The 24,229-nt window shown below is 34.2% G+C and overlaps 2 protein-coding genes across 3 annotated transcripts; one reads left to right on the plus strand and one right to left on the minus strand.

The window, feature by feature from the left end:
* Positions 1-506: 506 nt before the first annotated feature.
* LOC128013183 (pyruvate dehydrogenase (acetyl-transferring) kinase isozyme 3, mitochondrial-like) lies at positions 507-9,424 on the plus strand. The gene is made up of 11 exons (XM_052595949.1): positions 507-853; positions 1,853-1,994; positions 2,075-2,146; positions 2,908-3,092; positions 3,177-3,266; positions 3,913-3,990; positions 4,086-4,162; positions 4,314-4,415; positions 4,499-4,606; positions 5,976-6,089; positions 6,167-9,424. The coding sequence occupies exons 1-11, from the start codon at positions 751-753 to the stop codon at positions 6,308-6,310; spliced, it is 1,215 nt and encodes a 404-aa protein (XP_052451909.1). The 5' UTR covers positions 507-750; the 3' UTR covers positions 6,311-9,424.
* Positions 9,425-10,976: 1,552 nt separating this feature from the next.
* LOC128013184 (choline-phosphate cytidylyltransferase B) lies at positions 10,977-18,266 on the minus strand. 2 transcript variants are annotated; one of them, XM_052595951.1, is made up of 8 exons: positions 17,968-18,266; positions 15,609-15,708; positions 13,904-14,020; positions 13,659-13,810; positions 13,501-13,579; positions 13,279-13,394; positions 12,117-12,305; positions 10,977-12,016 (listed from the first exon to the last, which is right to left on the minus strand). In XM_052595951.1, exons 1-8 carry the CDS (start codon positions 18,004-18,006, stop codon positions 11,804-11,806), a joined length of 1,005 nt encoding a protein of 334 aa, XP_052451911.1. In that variant the 5' UTR covers positions 18,007-18,266; the 3' UTR covers positions 10,977-11,803. The 2 variants fall into 2 exon arrangements, with proteins under 2 accessions (XP_052451911.1, XP_052451910.1); XM_052595950.1 differs by having other exon boundaries at positions 13,279-13,421.
* Positions 18,267-24,229: the final 5,963 nt, after the last annotated feature.

A 24,229-nucleotide genomic window follows, 5' to 3' on the forward strand; every position in this document is an offset into this window, starting at 1 on the left:
CTAACTCAAAATATTCATTAAAGCTGTAAAATATATAACTGAAAGGCCTACTAAAATAACACTGTTAGCTATCTGTACATAACTGAGAAGCAACACAAAAAATGTATTTGCAAATTGGCCTTTTTTCATGTTCAGCTTTTCATTTGGTCAGACTGAGAAACCAACTAAACCATTCTAGATCACCTAAAGCCACCTTAGGCTGGTTTAGATTGGTTTAGTTTTCTTTTAGCAATGTAGTATTCCAGTTTCCATAAAATGGATTTTATGGACAAGCAGCTGTGTCACATGGCTCTCAGAAATAATAAAAAAAAACTTGCATTAAACGGCATTAAATTTTGCAGGAAGTTATACACAAAATGTAAACAACATAAAAACAATTTAAAAAAAAGAACCGCTGTTCTGCAACCTAACTTCCCACAGTGGCGTTTCTGGTTTCAGTCAGGGAACTGGATGACCCAATCACAAAGCACTGACTTTTCCCCCCTTGTTGTTCACAGCCAATCACAGCGGCTTGCTGTTCGCTCGTGTGTACGTGCTGTTTAGCGCAACAGTGGCTGTACGGGAAAACAGAAGGTACACGCGAATAATACAGACAGTGTTCTCTTATAAAATATATGTGAAAATAATATGAAACGGAGGTGAATTTTGCGGATACGGATGTCGCGGTGAGCTCTAATCTTTGGACCATCCCTGCCATGATCCCAATATAAGGATTTTTTTCATAAACAGCCTGGCCTCAGTCGGTTCACAATGAGACTGTACGCAGTTTTTCTGAAGGACCATTTACCAAAGATAGAATATTATTCAAGGTTTTCACCATCGCCCCTGTCAATAAAACAGTTTCTGGAATTCGGTAAGTGAGCGCATCCATCAATGAAGACTGACAGCAACGCTTGTTACTTCTGATGCAACATGATTATGATGATTGCCTCATAAAATAAATATGTTTTATTAGCCCTCCTTGTTTTACTGTATGTTTAGTATTCAGATTGTAAATGCGACAAATCTGGTAATCAAGAACGTTGTTCATTCTGGAAAGAAAACATTCACAGGACATATCTGTTTTACATTTTTGAGTACATTTGTTGTTTCTGCGACTGTACGAGACATGCCACCTAATGTTTTCCAAAGTTAACTTTCATAAATCATTATACACTTTAGAATCATTAATGGCATATATGTCTGTAAATATTTTGACCACTATATGTCCTTCAAACATTTGTGGTCATGTATCGTGTTACTTGTTGATACACTCTTGTTGAACCATCTCCTAATATATACAATTAAATTTAACTATAATAATATGGATACAAAATAGATGTCCGTTAGTCTAACAGTGCTCCCTTTAAGTACTTTAATAAGATACTTTTTTATGTAAATACAATATGTACAATAAGTGTGTGTGATACGAACTCTACTACACCTAGGTGAGGTCAAACACTACAGCTAGTCACAATAAATTGTTTTTTAAAGCGATAGTTCGACCTAAAATAGCCATTAAATCACCCGTTGTCCTAAACCATATCACTGTGAAGCAATAAAGTTTCATTGATCGAAATGTTTGGGTATGGTTTATCGAACAAAAACACTAATAACACAAAAAGGACAGTTATATTTACATGAGTCAGAATAAAGGCTTATGCAACAAGGCTAATTATGATATTAGTTACAATCTTAAATTATATGGATAGTTAATACTGCTTGTGCAGGGTTTGGGTGTGTGTGCGTGTTCAGTGCTTTGCAGGCATCTCAGGTATGAATGACAAAGCATTTTTCTGCCTTTTCCCATCTGTAAACACTAACACCCTTTGTGTTTTCTCAGTTGTTAATGTCTGGTTGCTGAATTTTTCAGGAAGGGATAATGCGTGTGAGAAGACGTCTTACATGTTCCTGCGGAAGGAGCTGCCGGTGCGTCTGGCTAACACTATGAGAGAGGTCAATCTGCTGCCAGACAAGCTCCTCAGTCAACCTTCAGTCAAACTGGTGCAGAAATGGTTAGTACGAATGAGTTTATAATAGAGGACGTCCAGATGAACGTTCATTGAAGCCTGAGCCGTGCCGAATCTCTCCACAGGTACATGCAAAGTTTTTTTGAACTTCTAGAGTTCGAGAACAGGAAGCCAGAAGACCCACATGCCCTGAATGAGTGAGTAGGACTCTTTTTATTATGTTCTGTTGCTTTTTGTAAGCCATCTAGAATCTAGATGGTCTTGTTCTGCAGGCAGTTGCACAGCATGCTGTTATTTTTCACTGGAGGTGAATTCAGGACAGAGTTTATAAACAGACGAATCAGACTGAAAGCTGCCCTGACAGTGGAAAAGAACAAATATGCATGCTGGGTCAGCAAAAACAAAGGAAGAATCCTACTTGCATGCCATGTCTGCACACAATGGCCTTTATTATTCATACAAAATACTATAAATGACGTGAATGACATAAAATGGAGCAAATATTTGGGTTTATTTACAGTTGCTGTAGCTAAAGAATTAGGTCAGTGTTGTATATTTTATTGTTCATGCTAATTTCTGCAATTTTTTACATTTAGATTAACTTTTCACCTACACTTACTTAAAGTTAATCTTTAAAAACACTACAAATTTTTAATAACACTGTTAACTTTATCAAATCTCAATATACATTTGTCATTCTAATGTTGTGATACCTAAATTCACTTTTTAGCATTCAAAAATTGGTCTTTAATGTAATTTTTAGAGATTTATTTTTATTTTGTTTAGTCTATGATTTATTTATATAAAATAATCATCAGTTTATCAATCTTGGATAGAATTTCAGTATTGTAATATTTATTTAAAAACTTTTTATAAACCTGTTTATATTTATCTCTTTAAGATCTACAAAATGTATTTTAATACCTCTTTTTTTTTATCCCCATATCAACTTTTTTAGCTTTCTGGAAACTCTCATTGAGATCAGGAATAGACACAATGATGTGGTCCCGACTATGGCCCAGGGTGTAATTGAATATAAAGAGAAGTTTGGTTTCGATCCGTTCGTCAGCTCCAACATCCAGTACTTTTTGGACCGCTTCTACACCAACCGAATCTCTTTTCGCATGCTCATCAACCAGCACAGTATGTCACGCAAAAAAAGAAACCACTTACTGGACCATAGCTTTTCATAGAGTTGCATCGTAATTGCTTTTCTCTTTATTACAGCTCTCCTTTTTGGCAATGACATCAACCCAGCCCATCCAAAACACATTGGCAGTATTGATCCCAACTGCAATGTTGCTGAGGTGGTGACTGGTAGGTTTAGAGATTTTATTTTTTGTTCTGTCACATAAAACTACCATTGAGAAGTTTGGGGTCTGTAAATAAAAATAATTAAATTAAATGACATTTTAAATTAAATTTAATTAAATTTAATTATTTTTATTTATTTAACCATGGACACGTTGTCCAGGGTGACCGTACAACATTTTTAATGTTTATAATATCAAAAAATATTTATATTTTAAATAAATGCCCTTGTTTTGAACTTTTACATTTATCAAGGAATATTGAAAAATGTATTACAAAAATATTAAGCAGCTCAAAATTTTCATCAATGAATAAAAATGTTTCTTTAGCAGTAAACTGGGATGTTAGAATGATTTCTGAAGGATCATGTGACACTGAAGACTAGAGTAATGATGCTGAAAATTCAGCTTTGCCATCACAGGCATACATTACATTTAAAAATATATTCAAATAAAATAGAACCACTTATTTTAAATTGCAATACAATTTCATAATATTACTGTTTTTACTGTATTTTGATCAAATAAATGCAGCCTTTGTGAGTATAAAAAACCCTACCAACTCCAAACTTTTGAATGGCAGTGTAGGAAAACCACTCTTATCTTATGTTTGGAATTTGTTCTCCACTGATTCAGTGTGACATTGTTTTCAGATGCATACGAGACCGCCAAGATGGTGTGTGAGCAATATTATTCAGCTGCCCCTGAACTCAAGATAGAGGAATTCAATGGTACAAGCTCAATATATAATATTTGTTTCAGAGTTGCTTCATGTCTAATTCATGTAGAACTTCTGAAGGTCTATTTAATGTTACTTTTTATGCAGCAAAGGCTCCTCAAAAACCCATCCAGGCTGTTTACGTTCCCTCTCACTTGTTCCACATGCTGTTTGAATTGTTTAAGGTATGTTTCTAAAACTTGCCCCAGATGGATTTTAAATATGATATCAGAGAACCAGCATGTGTTAAGCAATTCAGTATTTAGGAGCTCTTATCTTCGTGTTTTTCCCAAGGCCCTGATGTATTGTTGTAATAGCTCGTGTTTGTGTTTTCAGAATGCAATGCGGGCCACCAATGAGCTCCACGAGGGTAGTAAGGAGGGTCTTCCTCTTATAAAAGCAAAAGTGACCCTGGGGAAGGAAGATCTCTCTGTGAAGGTCAGTTTGTTTGCAAATCAGTTTTCTTTGCAAACGTGTGTCTGGCATGCCTTGATCCTAAAAGTCCTGTGTTTTCATCATAGATCAGTGACAGGGGAGGGGGTGTGGCTTTACGGAAGATTGACAGGCTGTTCAACTACACCTACTCGACTGCACCCACACCCAGTCTGGGCTCGAAACGAGTGCCATTGGTAAAGAAGAGTGGCTACAAACCACCAGTGTGGATTTTTATTAGACTGTGGAACCCAAAAAGAGATGTGTAGAAGAATGTTAAGACTGCTCTTGTGCTTGTCCAAAAAGGACACAAAAAACATGTTGAAAATTTTACAGTCTTCTAAAGCCAAACAATGCCAAAGTTATGTTATATTAAAATAATTTGATTAAACTCAAAAATTTATGAAAGCTGTTAAGAATATGTTGAGGTTATTATTATTATCATTATTTGTTTATTTAGCCAAAACTGACTTCGATAAAACTAAAAAGCTATTAAAAATCCTATAAAATTGAAGTACTAAAATGACTCAAACTAAAATCTGTGTAAATTTAAGGTAAATATAAATATTTGTATAAACTATTTCATTTATTCAAAATGACAAAAGAGACAAAAGAACAGGAAAAAAATGAAATTAAAATAGTATGGAAGCCCGTTTCCGAATGAAAAAGGTCATTAACATTTTTATCTCACAATTTGGATTTTTTTCACTAATTGCATGATACAAACTTGCAATTCTGATAATTAGTCAGATACAAACTCACTATTCTGTGAAATAAAGTCAGAAATATGTGATATAAACTTCCATCCAAAATCAGTATTTCGTGATACAGTATAAAGTTGCAGTTCTGAGAAATAAACTCAAAATTGCGAGATATACACTCACAATTCAGACTTTTTGCCCCTCAATTTCGCAATAATTTATCTCTCACAATTGTCACTTTTTTCTCAGAATTGCGAATTTATATCTTGCAATTATGTCTTTAAAGTGCGCAATTGCAAGTTTATATCATTAAAGTTTATATGATGCAATTCTGAGAAAAAAAGTTGGAAATTGTGAGTTATCTCGCAGATTATATCACACTATTCTGACATTACAGCTAGCTGTTGTGAGTTTATATCTCACGATTCTGAGAAAAAAAGTTGCAAGATTGTATTATGCAATTCTGAGAAAAAATGTCAGAATTGTGAGGAAAAAGTCACAAATATCTTTTACATTTTTTATTTAGTGGCGGAAATGAACAAATAAAATAACAAAATATAAAAAAATATAAAAATAGGAACTAATTCAAAATATAATAATAAAGTAATGTATATAAATAATACTAAAACACTGTTTAGAACATCACTGTAAAGTTGTATGTATTTATTTATTCTAATTTCATGGTGCTGTTTTCTTTTTTCTTTAACTTCTTATTTTGTGTTCACTGAAAAACGTAACAGTTTGGAAGAACATGAGGGTGAATAAAGAATGACATAATTTAAGGGGAAATCAACCAACTTTAACCTTGAACAAGAGTTCTAAATGTAGCATTGTCCTCTGTAACCTGATCTCCACGTGTCTCTAGGCTGGATTTGGACATGGTTTGCCGATATCCAGACTGTACGCCCGCTACTTTCAAGGGGACCTCAAACTGTACTCGATGGAAGGCGTAGGGACCGATGCAGTCATTTACCTGAAGGTAAAAGCAGCTCTCAATTTGCACTCTTATTTCATTTTTCCACCAATGGGTTTTGAGTGACAAATTTCTCTGGCCAGGCTCTCTCCAGCGAATCATTTGAGCGCCTGCCCGTCTTCAACAAATCTGCTTGGCGACACTATCAAGGAGGCCCAGGAGCGGATGACTGGAGCAACCCGAGCAAAGAGCCCCGAGATGCCTCAAAATACAAGGCTAAAAGATAATCGCACTCACCCCATCCATGTCCCACGGCACCTATTACAGACCTACTGTCTTTAGTCTAGCTTCAATTGCCATGGCAACATCACATCGATGCTGAGTGTTCTATACTTGTAAGCATTTCCAGAGCAGGAGAGCTGATGATGTAAGTGTCATCAAGTCTCTGCTCCTTCCTCCTTTGTGCAGCTACAGACGTAAGATGCAGAATCTCCTTTTAGTGTCTTCCAGGGCGGTTAGAGGAAAGAGTGAGCATTTGTGGCCGGGGTGTCAGATACTTTGGTTCTTTCTTTTGTTTGTGCCACACAGTAGCCTCCCTGTTTCATTTGCTAAAACACCCAGAGAAGGACGCCTGGAGTTTGAGAAGGTCAGAACAAAGGTTCACTGCCATTCACAAGCACTAGAGAGAGTTTGTCCACAGTTTCTGTGACTACGGCTCCCGGTTTTTGGCAGTGGACTAATGGAGAAATGATTTGAAAAGGCTCTGAAGAAATGAAAATAATTTGGTTAAACTCAAAACGACATGAAAGCTGTCAAGAACATTCACCCTAAAACAAAAGAAAAATCTGGAATTATATTTTGCAGGAAGAAAATTAAATATTATAGTACAATTAGCCTAGTCTTGTTTTGTTTTGCATTATGACATTAATTTAATAATGTGTTATATTTTATAAAAGTAAATGTGTGTGTGTGTGTGTGTGTGTGTGTATATATATATATATATATATATATATATATATAGTAAAGTAAAGTGTATTATTTTAAATTATAAAATCATTTTATTGCATTATGTACAATTATTATAATGTAGTATTTTATTTAAGGTATTTACATATTTGTACGTTTAATTTATACTCATTTTAATTGGGGGAAAAACTGCCCAGACAAGATTATTTTAATTATTGATTAACAGTAATTAGAATTTGAGAGGAAATTCTCCTGAAAATGTCATAATGCAAACAATTTCATTAATTCTAAAAAATCATTTTCTTATTGCAAAATTTGTTCTTCTTTTTCTTTGAATGTTTTGGATGAAATGTGAGCACATATTTTTTAAGGAGCAGAGGAGTATGCTGATAAACTGATATTTCCAGGTATGGTGGAATGCACTTTTAAACTAATCAGATACACTTTTAAACATGTAGTTTCAGATATTTATTTATTTATTTGACCCCCATTTATTTTAAGTTTCCCCAAAGTTGTGCATTTGTGTAGGGCTGTGCTGGTTCTGAGCTGGGTCTCAGTGTGAGCAGCAGCAGTATATTACCTAAATCCACTTATAGGTCAGCAATACTGAACTTCCTGCTAATGTAAATGAAGAGAGACTGTGGTAAACTTTGAAGAAGAATGCACAACTATAGCCTATTATAGCATTAGTGCTATAGTCATTAATTATTATTTTTTACTGCTTTACTACCATTATAGCCACTGCATGCATGGTAACATAGTTGATATAAATATATTTGCTTGAAGACTGTTGAAACAGAAAGTTTAGATGTTTAGACCAGCAACATTTGATTGAGAGAAAATGCAGTTAAATATAAACTCATAGAAGCAACTTGGCTGCCTTCTGAATCTGAGTTTTAGCTTAATATTTATTTTCATTATACCACTACTTCTCAGACATTCCTTTTGATGGAGTTAATGTTTTCCAGAGGACCTCGTCTTAAAATAATTCCAGATGCTGTTTGGGACTGTTTGAGTGCAGTGATTCTAAGAAGAGGGGTTATAAATTAAAAATTAAATTAAATGCATTCATTTAGCAGACACTTTAATCCAAACCGACTTAGTGTTATTCAGGTTATAAAATTTTACCTATCATGTGTTCCCGGGGAATCGAACCCCCAACCTTGCGCTTCATAGCAAGGAACCGATTAAAGGAACCTATGCTTAACTACAAGCTTAACTTTGCCCAGGCTAGTTAGCTTGTCTGTTACACTGTGTCCAATTAAAAAAAAACAAAAAACACGTGTTTTATCACTCAGTGATTCTTTTCTTTTGTACGCACAAGCATAGTAATTTTTGCTTTTTGAAACTCCATAAGATGAACAATTGTTTAGTGTTTTTACTGCAACACTCCAAGGTGAATCTCATGAAACCTGTGAAGAACATGTCAAAATCATATATATATATATATATATATATATATATATATATATATATATATATATAATGTGTATGTTTACATATATACACACACACACACAGATATATACATGTAATTGGAAATGTATTTAATTCTCATAATATCAGTTTAAAATATGTCAGTTTTTCTTTATGTAAAATAAAAATTTGTGTTTTGAGATGCTAAAATTTTGATTTTAATGATTTTGTACATTTTCAGGTTCATGAGGTTCATTAAAATTCTGCAGGCATGCTGTTTTTTTATACATATTGATTGTATATTTATCAGCTGATATTCTGTTACTGTTCCACGTTATAGAATCTTTCCATAGAAACATCTACATCTGATAAAGGCTGGTTCGTGTTGTGTTTGGGGGTCTTCTTAGACGTCAAGGGAACATTTTTGATGACATTTAGTACTTCGCGGTTTCTCTTGTTATTGAAGTGTAGATTTCAGTATTTATTTTAAAATATTATTTGTAAAATGGTTTGTTAGTTTTTAGATAAAGTATGCACTTTGATGCCTTGAGCTCCAAGCGTTCAGAAGAGCAGTCTGAAGTATGGAAGCATTTTCCTGTGAAAACAAGCCTTCATGGCCTTGTGTGTCGTCATCAAGCTCAAACAGTCTTTGATTTAGTCTGTATACTCTAGTTTTTGCATGCATACAGTGTGTTAATGTTCAACACTTTAGGAGAATCTGTTTACCTACAATGAAAACTCTTTCCTGATATTTTAGTGTTGTCATGCAACCATCTTGTATCTGCAAAATGGGCATTTTTGTGAGACTTTAAGTGTTTTGGACTTTTTTTTCTTTTTGTTATGACAAGTTAAACACCACTGCTTATAGATAAATACTGTTCCAAACAAAAAATGTGTTAGGTGATTTTGTGTGATGCTGACACTGACACACGAATCATCATAATGACGATACTGATCTATTGACATTCCATCTGAAGTAAAAGAAGAACAATAAACAGATGTTCAACTACTACCATCAATATGTGTGCGTGAATTTCTAAATGACAATTGTTCTGTTTCTCAGTTTATTTACATTTTAAGCAAGTTTTAATGTAAAAGGTAACAGTATACAAACAAAAAGACCATTTTTACAGAGATATTTTGCAGATTATGTAAATTGACATGGCTCAGGCATACACATAATGAAATACCTAGACAAGACAGAAGGACATTACGTGATGTAGGGCTGATAGATTGAGCAGCAAAGATTTTCAGGAATAGTTCAGTGCAAAATGCCATGTTGCTGAACATTTACTCACCTGTCGACCATCTAAAATGTAGATAGCTTTGTTTCTTTATTGTAAAAGATTTGTAGAAAATTAGCATTACATTACTTGGTCACCTATGGATCCTCTGCAGTGAATGTCAGAATGAGAGTCCAAAAACATCATATTAATATACCTGACTCAAGTCCAATTAATGCCTTGTGAAGAGAAAAGTTATGGGTTTATTTGCTGTTTGGACGGCACCTATTCACTGCAGAGGATTAATTTGGTGGGCAAGTAATGTAATGCTAAATTTATTAAAATCTGAAGAAGCAAGCTCACCCACATCATGGATGGCCTGAGGGTGAGTACATTTTCAGCAATGTTTTTATTTTTGAGTGAACTTAAAGGAACACTCCACCTTTTTTGAAAATAGGCTCATTTTCTAATTCTCCTAGAGTTAGACAGTTGAGTTTTGCCATTTTCGAATCCATTCAGCTGATCTCCGGGTCTGGCTGTAGCACTTTTACCTTAGCTTAGCATGGATCATTGAATCCGATTAGACTGTTAGCATCTCGCTCAAAAATGACCAAAGAGTTTCAATATTTTTCTTATTTAAAACTTAACTCTTCTGTAGATACATAATGTACGAAGGCCGATGGAAAATGAAAAGTTGCGAATTTAGGGCCGATATGACTGGAAACTATACTCTCATTCCGGTGTATTAATCAAGGCACTTTGCTGCCATAGCAGTGATGCAGCAGGTGCAATAATATTACACAGCGCCTCAAAATAGAGACTACACAAACCTTTCATTTTCCATCAGTTTTAGTTCACGATGTAACTACAAAAATATCGAAACTCTTTGATCATTTTTGAGCGAGATGCTAACGGTCTAATCAGATTCAATAATCTATGCTAAGCTAAGCTAAAAGTGCTACAGCCCGAGATTGGCTGAATAGTTCGAAAAGCGTAAAACTCAACTGTTTAACTCTAGGGCAGTCGGAAAATAATCCTTTTTTTTTTCTTTTTTTTTTAAAGTGGAGTGTTCCTTTAAATGTGATATCTCTCTTAGTCTCTTAGTTTGAGTTCACAATTTATCTTTAAGCCGCTAGACCTTTTGGATGTATTATTCTTAAGACATTTGATTTTGACATTACTTGATTTCGTCATATATTTGCAAAGAAATAGCTCTATTTTGAGGTTAAGGCTGTAGTAACACACAGGATAATGACTATTAATGAGAACTAAACACATTCATGCACAGACTGCTCAGTGAATGCTAACGGCATTCTCATGTGTGCGCTGATACACATTCATGAGGTGGATTAGACATAGGTGTTTTTTTTTGTTTTTTTTACTATAAACATGGATTAATGTACATACAGTGTGTTACAGTAGGACAGTCCCAATGTTCCAGTCAGACCTGAGCAACATCAAACTTCAAACTGAATTCACTAAAGCTGCGCCACTTTTGTCCACAATATTTCAGCGCAAAAAAATTCAGGGTCTATTTCACTGACCACACTTTTTATTGGCCACTTTTCTCCTATACCAAATATGTGAGGCTGCACCGATATTAAAATAAGCCAATATTTTTTTCTCGTTATGTCCGATAACTAATAAATGTCAGATATTCAAATTAAATATTTCAAATAATTACAAAATTATAATGTACAGTATGAAAAATCAATCATTATTTTGGAATTTGGTAAAAACATTGTTATTAAATTAAAAGTGGGTTTAAAGATGATGTCAAAGGTATTCTGAATGTAAAAATATGGGAAACCAAACAATTGTACAAGCACAAACACTTAAATATATCGGCTAATAACATTATAATACTGATATTGCTCATTCCTGTTGATGTTATTTTTATCGATTTGGGTTTTAAAACAACAAATAGTATGTGCAAAGAAAAGACTGTAACAGTGGCCACAATTGATTCGGTGAATCCCCCCCAGGATCTGTTCAGCGCTGCGATGGCTTTCAAATATTTGCTGTAATACCAGCATAACTAAACAGGATTCAACAACCCTGTGCTGTGTACAGTACTTAAAGTTTTCCCGTGAGGGTAGGTAACCTGTCATCGCTGCTAATGTGTGTGTGTTTGTGGGTAAAGTGCAGTCTATAATGTGTGTGATGGTTGACTCCTCACTTCTCGTCCTCGTCGCCCTCGCTCATGCTGCTGATGGAGGCCGAGGCACCCTTCGGGGATGAGGGCGGTGAGGTTCGGGGCATGGCCCAGCGGGATGGAGGTGACGGAGAGCGGGATGGGGAAAACTCCCTTGTTGGGCTGCTGCTGGGTGAGCCGCGTGGAGAGAGCGCCTGAATCATTCGCCCACTACGTTCCTGAAACATTTGCTTCTGGTAAAATGAAAAGGTCTTATTCAAAAATGTGTCATTTTTACACAAACAACGTGTTTTTCTTTTGTATACATATACTCTACCCTATACCCTTGCTTACCCATGTCCCATCTGGACCAAAGAGCTCCAGGAAGTTCCCAATGAATTCTCGTGATTTCTCCTCCCACTTCTGAATAAGATCATGGCTCTTCTCTTCCACTCTATACACAAAGTGCTTGGACTTCTCCTCTACCGTCCGCACCTTCTCTTTCATCCTGTCCACCTGATTCTGCAGACGGTACTTCTTTTCCTGTCCAGAAAGAGATCTTTTTTTATTAAATGTCTGTGTTAAATGTTATTCAAAACACATTTTACTTTATGGATAACATACTTTAAAATAAATCAGCATTGTTTAAATGAAGAAAAAATGTAAATGTGATTCTATTTACAGATCAAATGGATACTTTGTATTATTTATTATCACTTTGTTTTTGGTCTCTGTTTTTAATCTATTTTTTTTTCAAAACTACATTTAAATGCAAGTTTGTACATACAGTGAATGCAGAGAATATATCACTTCAATTATGAGCATGTTTTACTTATGGATTAAAGTTTTAATTATTTAATTCGTTTGAATTATTTATTATTATTATTTTTTTTAGTTCAGTGATGTGATTGATTAATTCATGATATTTGTGAAAACAAAACAAAATACATAAAATTTAATTTAATCAAAAAATTTTAAATAACAAATATCTAATTTTATTCTGAATAATGGTTAAGGAAAATATGTTTTATCCATTTGTTTTTAAAGGTGAGTGTTATTTTAGTATAATTCTTCTTATTATTGTTTTTGTTAATATTTTGAATTAGATTTTGTTTTCCCCATTTTTTTTATAAATATGTCTATATTATTTATTAAATTTTACATTTTAGTTTAGTAATTTAACAAACTAAATGAAAAACAAGAAATGTTGTGCTGACATCAAGCTAAAATAAATAAAAAATAAGTTTTATATTTTAAGTTATTTCAATTGTTTATTTTACTTAAGTACTACATTTTTATAGTTTTATTTTTAATTTTAATGATAATAATCCTATAGGTGAACGAGTAATTTTATTTATGAAAATAATTAAGTACATTAATGTTAGATCATGCCTCCATGCCAGAAATATCAGACGCCAGAACCTGTCATAAAAGATCTGTTTGTCTGGTAACAGAACAACTAATCAGCAAAACTGAAGCTTACATTTGAGGATACTTAGATCCTTCATTTACTCACATTAATATAACTGACATTCAGTTCTTTAGCGGTGTAGCCCCTCTGCAAGTTGCGTCTAGCGTACACGTCATAGTCTCTCACTATCCGGGTGATCAGGTCAGACGTTGAGATCCCTTCTGTCCTTTTAGTGGGCACAAACATACCTGAGACACTCATATATGTTAGATCTGATCTGAAACACATACACACACATGCTCTTAAGCGAAAGCCGCTTTTCTTTACCTGCCTCCTTTATATGCTTGTACACGTCCTCAGATCCAGCAGAGGAGTATGGGATGTCGTCATGCGCCACAAAGTCGATCTAGAGAATACGAACCACAGGGTTAACCGCAAGGAATTGTGGGAACGGTAATGTGCTAGGATGTGACCAAATAACTGACCTTGTGTTTTTCTAAAAACTCCTGGGTAAGAGTCCAGGGCGCATCGCGCAAAACCTCATCAACGTAGCGGCAGTGTCTCAATGCATCGTACCGTTCTTCTTCTGTCATTACGGTGAAGCCCTTGAACTTGTGAGTGAGTTCATCACTGCATACTTAACGCACACATACATATTTTGATCAGTTAGAATTGTAGGATTTAGAAGTATATTGCAATGTCTGGATCAGTAAATGATATGCTTCTATACCTCCGACTATAAGGTAGGCGTTAGGGAACAGATTCTTAGCCTGCATCAGGGCACGAGCGTGACCAGAGTGAAAAAGATCGAAGATGCCATCTGCATAGATTCGCACCGGCCGGTCCACTGAGAAAGGAAAATTCATGACACTTTTAGAAATCATGGTAACACTTTATAATAACTGCACACTATTAATCATTAATTAAGCATTAGTAAACAGATAATTCATAATTTATAAAGCATTAATAGACAGTAATAAGCAGTTTATAAATACATATAAATGCTTTATTCTTGATTTAAAAGCATATCTATAATGTGTTTAATAATTGTATTTTCATACTTTATTAATGATCAATTTATCATTTCTCAATGAAGTATAGCATTATTTACAAACCAGTTATTTAGGAGTTGCCAGTGATTCATAAGATCACAAGAAATGTAGTAAATTCAGGTAGTTATAAAGCATTTAGTAGTGGTCAGTTAACTATTTATGTGAGCTCATCTAAAGTGAGGACTAGTTATGCCTTGTAAAGCATTTATAAACGATATTTAAAGGCTCAGTTATCTTCTAAACAAAAACGGAAACAAACACAACACAGTGATACAGAACATATAAATATTAACAGCCTTTAAATCTCATTTGTAAAAGCTTTACAAGGCATAAATAGTCCTCACTTTAGATGAGCTCACAAAAATAGTTAACTAACAACTACATATGTTTTATAACTACCTGAATTAACCCTGAATTACAGTATAAATACATGTTAATAAACCATTTATTAACACTATAAGTAACAAATTACTATATGTCAGAATAAAAAGATGTATGAATGCACATTTAAATAATTTATTAATCATTTACTTACAATTTCTAAGTGATCTTATGAACCACTGACAACTCCTTAATAACTGGTGTGTAAATAATGCTATACTTAATTTAGAAATGATAAATTGATCATTAATAAAGTATGAAAAAACAATTATTAAACACATTATAGATATAAAGCATTTATATCTGTATTTATAAACTGCTTATAAATGTTTATTAATGCTTTATAAATGATTAATTAACTGTTTCCTAATGCTTAACTAATGATTAATAGCATGCAGTTATTATAAAGTGTTACCGAAATCATTTACAGACACAAAAACATGAAGAAAAAAAAATAGGTCACTGTCGAAAAGTTTGGGGTCAGTCATTTTTAGTTTTTTGAAAGAAATGAATTTTCTATTCCATTTCAAATCAATGCTGTTCTTTCAGTTTTCACAATAATATTAAGTAACACAACTGTCAATATTGATAATAATAAATTATTCTTGAGCTGCAATAGATCATGTGACACTAAAGACTGAAGTAATTACGGTATACTGAAAATTCAGCTTTTTGATCACAGGAATAAATTGTTTTAAAATATATTCAAATAGAAAACATTTGTTAATAATTGTAATAATATTTCACAATATTACTATTTTTACTGTATTTATATATATATATATCTGTATTTATTATATATACTGTATATATATAACATCTACATGTAAAAAAATCATGTTTAAGAGCTTGACTGCATATTTCCGAGCATCTGCTTATTTATGAAACAAGCATATTTTTTTTTTTTAGGTTATAGCCTAACAGGAATGACCTTATTACAAAAGGTAATTTTTTTTTAATGTTCCGTTTCATGAAACCTGAACAGAGAAAGCACAGACTGACCAGGCGTTCCGAGTCGAGCTTGCTCTACCGTCAGCTTCTCGTGTGGAGCCCGACACTCACAACTCGTCTCTGGGGTAAATATGGCTGGCTCTATAAGAGTCTGAGGAGAAGATTGAAGAATGCATTGATTTGAGAGAAATTGTGAGAAATAAATAGACATTGTTTAAACAAGCCTAGATCCTGCTGACATGATATCCTATTTAATCTTCTCAAAAATGTTTTCATTTTTGTACGAATAGAGGTTATTATCTGACTGATGTCAAGACAATCTGTGTAAAAGCCTCTTTACAGCAGATATTGATTTGTCCAGTAGAGGGTTCTCTAAGACAAATCATTCGTCCACAGCAGCACAAAGTGGGAGATAGACACAGAAATACATAACATGGATATTTCAATCTATTGAAACCTCTTTGTGGCTTATAACAAACAGAGAACAATAGGCCAACAGACACTGTGACAACACATGGTTCTGAATTGGCATTTCAGTGTATGGCAGGGTAGCAGGGATATTTTATTTTTGTGCAATTTTTAGTCTACAAGTGCAGAAATACACTACTTGCATTCTATATGGGTGAGAATGAGGGTTTGTTATCAAAAAAATTTAAGTCAAAGACAATTTTCAAACCATTGAAATGTGATTTTACTGTTCCCAAAAGCTAAATTTTAAAATATTCTTATTTAACAATTTTATGTTGAATAAAATGTTTTACCACTTCAAGTTATATATTATATTATATTATATTATATTATATTATATTATATTATATTATATTATATTATATTATATTATATTATATTATATTATATTATATTATATTATATTATATTTAATGGGTTTTTGCTTAATGTCCTCTTCAAATAATTTAATTATACAATGTTACAAATTACAAATAATTTGTAACATGGTACAAATGCGCAAATAAACGCTGATAATGAATGTGGATTTGCGCATCTAGTCAGTTAACAACGGCAACGTTGTAGTAAGTCTGCGATTGTTTTTCATGTCCGCGGTTTGAAGCAACCCCAATACTAATAATGTGATATTTAGCCCCTAAAATGCGAATTTTACCAAGGCAACACTGCCAAAAAAATTTACATTTTAACCCCGGGAAGCAATTTTTATCTGGGAACCTCCCGGAAACGCAATTGGGTTAGTTTTGGACTAGTTTAGAGAAGCAACTGGGCAGGATTTGTTGTGAAACCTGGCAACCCTGATCTGGAGATATACTTCTAATTAGAGGAGCATCTTTACTGATGATATTTGCATGAAAATCGCATTTGATTTTTTTAACAGCCCGAGCTTGAACTGAAGGAAAACCTAAGGACATTATTGACTGTCTTTACATTTATTTTGAAAGATAAAGCTTGTGATTATGGAAATTTCCTGAGTGCTTGCAGTGTTTGGCCAGTAACAATGAACTGGGTCAAATGGCCAATCAGTGCAGACTGCTCTTGTCGGAAGGAGGAACTTTGTAGGAAACGATGCGTTTGAGAGAGGCGGGGCATAGAGGACCTAAAATATTGGACAGTATTTGAAAAATAATGTTTTTTTTTGTTGTTTTTTTTTTTTTACATTAAAGCATTTCAACATATTCTGTTACACCAAATACACAAAATAATGATCTTTAAAAAAAAGCATCATATGACCCCTTTAAATCACCCTTGTGGCATCCTTTTAATGTGACAATGTTCTGTTTTAGTACACATGTGGGCGGAGGCACCAGATGCTGTTTAAATGCATTCTAGGCCAAACTCATTACAGAAATATTAAAAAATAATTTCTGGGTCAATCTTCTAGTGACCTTTGGGACAACAGTGACCATCTGTCTGTTCAGGAAATGCCCATTGAGAGCATCTTCACAACAGACCCAACTGGCACCTATGCATTTACATATCCAATGCAATGTAGGTGTGTGATATCTGATTACTCATTGGAGGAAGAATCTCCATGGAGCAATGCATGATTCATTCCCATAGCAACGAAGACAGTGTTTCGAAGGAGTTCCCAGAATTCTGTACAAGGTGAGAAGGAGGAGCAACATCACAGAAGGGCAACCTGCTGATAAATGCAGTCTGGATGGTGTCTGTAACATTAGCTCAGCACCATCCCACAAAAACGCTGGCTCTCGCACTTAAAAACAATATCTGGTAGACTCAGAGGACTAAAAACAGCATTATGAACAAACACGCAGATAGTCAATAAAAACAGCTCACTGTAACTGCAGTTTCACAAGCTCAGTGTCACTCAGAAAGCAGAACAAAAAGACACATTCAGATAAACACATACTGAAAACAAAGAGAAAGGGATGCTCAACGGTTTACAGATGCTATCGACGACAACAAAACACCTATATCTCACCGTTCGTGGCAGTGGACAGGTATGTTCCAGCTCCTCCATGATTTCTGGAGGGTCCAAGCCAAACAGGATGTGACCCCACCTGTACCTGACTCAGCATCAGTCTGGAGACGCTTCTCTAGCCGTTAGCCGAGCCACGGTCAGGGATGCTCTACTCCAGCCTGGGTTTAGATCCCGCCCACTCGCTCTTCTCTTCCTCTCAGCCTCTTCCTCCTCGACTCGCCTCGCTATGAAGCCGCCTATAGAAAGAGGCGTTCGGCTCCTCCCTGTGCCCACACACACAGGACTTCAGTAACGGCCCAACAACAACAAGGAAGAGAGCCTGTTGATGAGGGCAATGGCAAGTCTGGGAAGGACCAATCAGCAGACATGCTGTCCTGTCTCATTTACATACCAGAGTGTGATTGGCTGAGCAGGCTGTAGCACCATCACTGTGAACCCGCTGCTGAGCATCTCTGATTGTTCTTCATCTTCCTTCATCATTGTGGTGCATCACAAAGGCTTGCTGAAAGAGACAACAATACAGTTTTTAAGTTTGGATACTAGCAGAATTATTTTTCGGATCTTATCTCAATTTATTAGCAGTAAACCTTTAAATATGACAATAAGGTATAAACTAAGGCAGTTTCTAAGAGCTTTTTAGTATTTTTTTTACCTATAAAACAAGCTATATAAAACAACTAAAACAGGGCCATTAGCTGTTTACACACACACACACACACACACACACACACACACACACACATATATATATGTACATGCAGGTTTGTAAAAAAATATAGACAAATTTAATTTGATATATAGTTAGAATACATTACAAAAAATATCCAATTGTTAATTAATAATATTTTAAATAATCTAAATATAGTATGTATGATAATATTAATAATCATAGGTAAATTTAATGAAATTTTGAAAACATTATTTGCTAATTGGATGAGTTTAGGTATCTTAATTGTATGCTGGTGGTTCACAGTGTAATTAAAAATGTCATTTATATATGGTTTTGTATATTAAGGGAGCAGTGTTGACATTCAGATTTGGTTCATAGATTTATATTGACATTTAATTTAATTTAAGATATATTTACATTGTATTAAAAACTATATCCTATTAATATAATGCGTTATAATATTTAAAATAACCTAATTATATGAAAGATAATATTATAAACATTCATTCATTAATCAATCTGATAAGCTTACTACAGTTCTAAACTGTTTATTTTATATTTTATTATATTCTTACCTCTCACAAAAACAGTGGGTAGTACAATTCGACAACAAAAAATGCTACTGTAAAGTTATGGTTTATTAACGTCTACACCTACCACAACCCTAAACCTACCTACTGCAAATACAGTAATTATGTGTTATATTCTCGGTTGTAGCTATAAGGGATACATTGTATTAAAAACTATATCCTATTAATATAATGCGTTATAATATTTAAAATAACCTAATTATATGAAAGATAATATTATAAACATTCATTCATTAATCAATCTGATAAGCTTACTACTTTCTAAACTGTTTATTTTATATTTTGTTCAGTTTTTTTCCGCAACTGGGATTTATTTTCGATTTCTAAAACATTTTGAGAACAGTTCAGCTGTTATCCACTTGGTGATGCCATTGTTTCAATTTTAGTTAGTGCATTTGAACATGGCACCAAGTGGATATATAACAATGATAAAATATGCTACAGTATATAAAAAAAGGTTGTAAATTACATAAATTTAGAAGCATGTTAGGAGCATTTGCAATATTTGTTAATATTTTCCTATACAACTTCTATCCACTGATTCTCTTCCGTCTGCCCCTTGGCTAATAAAGTTGTCAAAATACATAACTTGATTTAAATTAACTTAATATTAGATGATAATGTTTTATAACAGAGGGATGAAGAGAATGGCAGCAGCTTCATTCAGCACACACACACACACACACACACGCACATACAAAACTTTCCTTAGACTGTCATTTCTCTGAACCATGTCTCCATTGTTGCTTTCATTCAGTCTACTCATACAGCACAGGTAATTATTTCAGTCACAGGACAGAACAGAAGTGCTTTGAAGAGCAACATCCTTCACCCTCAGAAAGGAACGGTGTGGTGCAGGAGAGCTGGTGAGAGATTTGATATCATCTTATGTGTTTCCTGTGAGCTCCTCTCCTCATCAGTATGAAGTCTGAGTCTCATTTTCCTCTTAGACATGGGGTATGTACTTTTGACTGCTATATCCCCTGAGACTCAGAATGCAACAGTATTGAGAATAGCATTTCCATCGGTGCGGCCATAGTTAATAGATTCTCCTCTGACGGCTTGTGAAGCAGCTGCTCCAGCTCAAAAAGGTTATCGGCCTGTGTCATAATCAAATAGAGAATAAACAGGAAGACCATTTACAAAGAGAAGAGACTCTCCCCTTCAAGGCGTTGAGAGGGTCTGGAAAGAAAAGAAAGAAAAAAACATCTCATTTTTGAGGCAATTGCAATGCGACATAAGTGTGCTGATTCAAGGTTAAGGATATTCTTTTATCTCTCTTGAATACTGAGATTCTCCTGAGTATTGTTTGACGTAATCTTCTTAAGTAACATTCATTTCATTCTGGTCGCAAACATTTAAAAACAAAACTAATTAATTTTTCATTTAGACATGCAAAAGAACATAGCCTACTACAAGGAAAATGCATGCTCATACACTTCCTAATCAATCTAAATGTTAATTAGCATGTAGCATCCTTTCTAAATGAGAAAGTTAATTCAAGACACATCTTAGGAATATTACAGGCTAAATACAAGTTTTATAAAAAATATTTTAGTCAAAAGTGAATCATTTTTTATTCTTAAGCACAAACGTATATTTATTAAGGTTTTTTTATTTTTATTTTTTATGAATCATTTCATTACGGTGATCTTGTCCTACGCTGTCAGATTTTCTTAAGTCCCACTAAAACAGTGGGTAGTACAATTCTACAACAAAAAATGCTACTGTAAAGTTATGGTTTATTAACGTCTACACCTACCACAACCCTAAACCTACCCTTACACTACTGCAAATACACTAATTATGTGTTATATTCGCGGTTGTAGCTATAAGGGATACAGCTACAGGAAAACAATAATAAATCTTCTTTTCTACCAATTAGATTGCGTTTTTATTAAAGTCTACACCTACCCCAACCCTAAACCTACCCTTACAGTAATGCATGATACATGAAATGTTGTTTAGTATGAGAAAAATGAGATATTGATGTGCGCATGCGCAGTAAACCCGGGTAGGAAAATCTGACGGGTAAGATAAAATGTCAGGACACCGCCAATAGGTGGCGAAAAGTGAATAATTGAACCGGTCATAAAACCAATTCGTTCAAAGCAATGATTCATTCAGAAATGAAACTGGTACTTTCAATGGTCATTATGCTGTGGCTTTGTTTGAAAATATTTAATATTAACTATCGATAATGTATTTAAAATGTAAGGAGCTTAATTTCGACAATAAACTGTTATATACAATAACACTCACCTCTGGTAATAAATAAATTGAATGCACACAGACTGAAGTATTTTAAATCTTTGGTTCTTTTAATTGTGATGATTTTGGCTCACATTTAACAAAAACCCACCAATTCACCATCTCAACAATTTAGAATAAGGTGACATGCCAATCAGTTAATCAACTCTTTTCAGATGAGAGCAAGTTTTGTATTTCATTTAGAAACCAAGGTCCTAGAGTCTGGAGGAAAGGTGGAGAAGCTCATAGCCCAAATTACTTTAAGTCCATTGTTAAGTTTCCACAGTCTGTGATGATTTGGGGTGCAGTGTGATCTGTTGGTGTTGGTCCATTGTGTTTTTTTGAAAGTCACTGCACTTGTTAACCAAGAAATTTTGGAGCACTTCATGCTTCCTTCTGCTGACCAGCTTTTTAAAGATGTTGATTTCTTTTTCCAGCAGGATTTGGCACCTGCCCACACTGCCAAAAGCACCAAAAACTGGTTAAATGAGCATGGTGTTGGTGTACTTGACTGGCCAGCAAACTCACCAGACCTGAACCCCATAGAAAATCAATGGAGTATTGTCAAGAGGAAAATGAGAAACAAGAGACCAAAAAATGCAGGTGAGCAGAAGGCCACTGTCAAAGAAACCTGGGCTTCCATACCACCTCAGCATTACCACAAACTGATCACATTCATGCCATGCCGAATTAAAGTAATTAAAGCAAAAGGAGCCCCTACCTAGTATTGAGTACATGTACGGTAAATTAACATACTTTCCAGAAGGCAAACAATTCACTAAAAATGTTTTTTTATTATTATTATTATAATTATTTTATTGGTTTTATGAAGTATTCTAATTTGTTGAGATAGTGAATTGGTGGGTTTTGGTTAAATGTGAGCCAAAATTATCACAATTAAAAGAACCAAAGACTTAAACTGCATCAGTCTGTGTGCACTGAATTTAATACACACGTTTCACAATTTGAGTTGAATTACTGCAATGAATCTTTACACGACTTTCTAATTTATTGAGATGCACCTGTATATTTTTGTTAATTCCTTGTCTATTGGAGATTACCGATTTGAAAGTAATTTCCCTGATAATATTTAAGTGATTATTTTCTGTCAGCTGTTTCGGAATCAAAACTAGCGATTCACGAATGACCTCGCAAATTGTTACCAAGCCACAAACTCTACTGCATGTAAAGAGAATCCAAAACGATATAAAAAAAAGAGTGTCAAAATATACTGTAGAAACGATATGAGTCTGTTCTCTTACTGAATTGTTCAAAATACTCACCAATGATTTTAGCAGTTTGAATTGGTTCACTTATGGTTCATTCATTTACTGAACTGTATACAAGTTATTATTATTTATTCTCTGTTGACATTATCTTTGGTGGTATATTTTGGTGGCGAACAGGTTCCATTAGTTAACTAGCATGAACTTGCAATGCAATTTAATTCTAAAATATTTATTAATCTTATAGTTAATGATAATCAAAGTAATATCTGTTAGTATTATTTATTCATTAGACCTTAGCTATATAAACTAACAATGAACTGTTGTATTTTAAATATTTCAATTATTAAAAATTGTTTGCTGTTAATTAATATTAATCCATTAGCCTAATTAACATCAGCTAATGGGACTATATTGTAAAGAGTTACCAAATTATGTATACAATAATAAATAATAAAAATGCATTTAAAGGAAGTCAGTGGAGCAGTCATACAATGCTTTCCCTATAAACTTATATTCTCTGCCTACTTTTATGTTTTTCCTCAACCTGACGTACAAGTTGAAAGTTTTTTTGTGGTAATAAAAAAAAATATTCCTTTAAATTCTTCTCTTTTTTAACAATGTGGTCATATAGGGGACCAATGCAGGAAAAATCAGGAGAAAGCAGATGTCAGAGCATTATGATGTGTATTCATGCTGACATGCTTGTCAACCACAGAGTGCTTTGATTCCCATTGTTTTGTCAGACCTGTGTATAGCTATTCAGGCAATATATATTTAGAGAGCGATAAAACTTAAGCCATGGAATCCTAGGGCTGTGTCGGTTTGCAGAGCTCTGTGGGGAAGTACGCAAAGGACAATTGATGTAGTTAAAGATCACAGCTAGCTGCAATAAATTCATTAACATGCCCAATATAGAGTCTTTGAAAAAACTCACGTCACAGCAAGAGCAATTTCCTGACTATAAGGGCCTAATCATACATGAATATGTAGCTTAATTATAACTGACTGATTTGACTGATCTGGCTTGTGTGGTTAAGCATTATCATTTGATAAAACAACAACCAAAGCATCACATGCCATTTGTTTGATGAGAACTCCAAAGCTGAACAGCATCTATCTAATTGTTTCCTATAGATAGCTTACAGGTATGTGAAGAATCTTGTTACAGCGCCCAAAGCTGTGATTCTGCATTTAACAATGTCAACAGATCACCAAATGGAACCATTTTATTTTGGGTATCACTAATTAAACCCGGCATTGAATGCTTCCTGTTAAAGTGAAGCTTCTGACAGCTATGGAAATGAGAACAGGAATGACGTTCTTTTGTACGCTTGCAGGTAGAGTGACAGTGAGAATTTTAATAAGAGGTGAACGCAATATTAACAGTTGCAAACAGGTTTTGTTTAGGTCCTCATGTGAAGCCCCATGTCCTGTTGTTTGAGAAGTTTTCATCACTAGCGGTTATTTGGTGACGCATGCAGGGTTATTGAGTGCTTATTTTGTAATCAGAGCGTGCATGTGCA

This window comes from Carassius gibelio, chromosome B24, assembly GCF_023724105.1.
Source record: "Carassius gibelio isolate Cgi1373 ecotype wild population from Czech Republic chromosome B24, carGib1.2-hapl.c, whole genome shotgun sequence".
NCBI classification, from domain to species: Eukaryota; Metazoa; Chordata; class Actinopteri; order Cypriniformes; family Cyprinidae; genus Carassius; species Carassius gibelio.

Excerpts from the sequence above, each read along its gene's own strand:
- LOC128013183 (XM_052595949.1), top strand. The coding sequence starts at position 751 with ATGAGACTGTACGCAGTTTTTCTGAAGGACCATTTACCAAAGATAGAA. Across the intron at positions 3,267-3,912 it reads TGTTGCTGAGGTGGTGACTG|ATGCATACGAGACCGCCAAG; the intron begins GTAGGTTTAGAG and ends CATTGTTTTCAG. Across the intron at positions 4,607-5,975 it reads GCTCGAAACGAGTGCCATTG|GCTGGATTTGGACATGGTTT; the intron begins GTAAAGAAGAGT and ends ACGTGTCTCTAG.
- LOC128013184 (XM_052595950.1), bottom strand. The coding sequence starts at position 18,006 with ATGGAGGAGCTGGAACATACCTGTCCACTGCCACGAACG. Across the intron at positions 13,422-13,500 it reads CAAGCATATAAAGGAGGCAG|GTATGTTTGTGCCCACTAAA; the intron begins GTAAAGAAAAGC and ends TGAGTGTCTCAG. Across the intron at positions 12,306-13,278 it reads TGAATGTCAGTTATATTAAT|GAAAAGAAGTACCGTCTGCA; the intron begins GTGAGTAAATGA and ends CTTTCTGGACAG.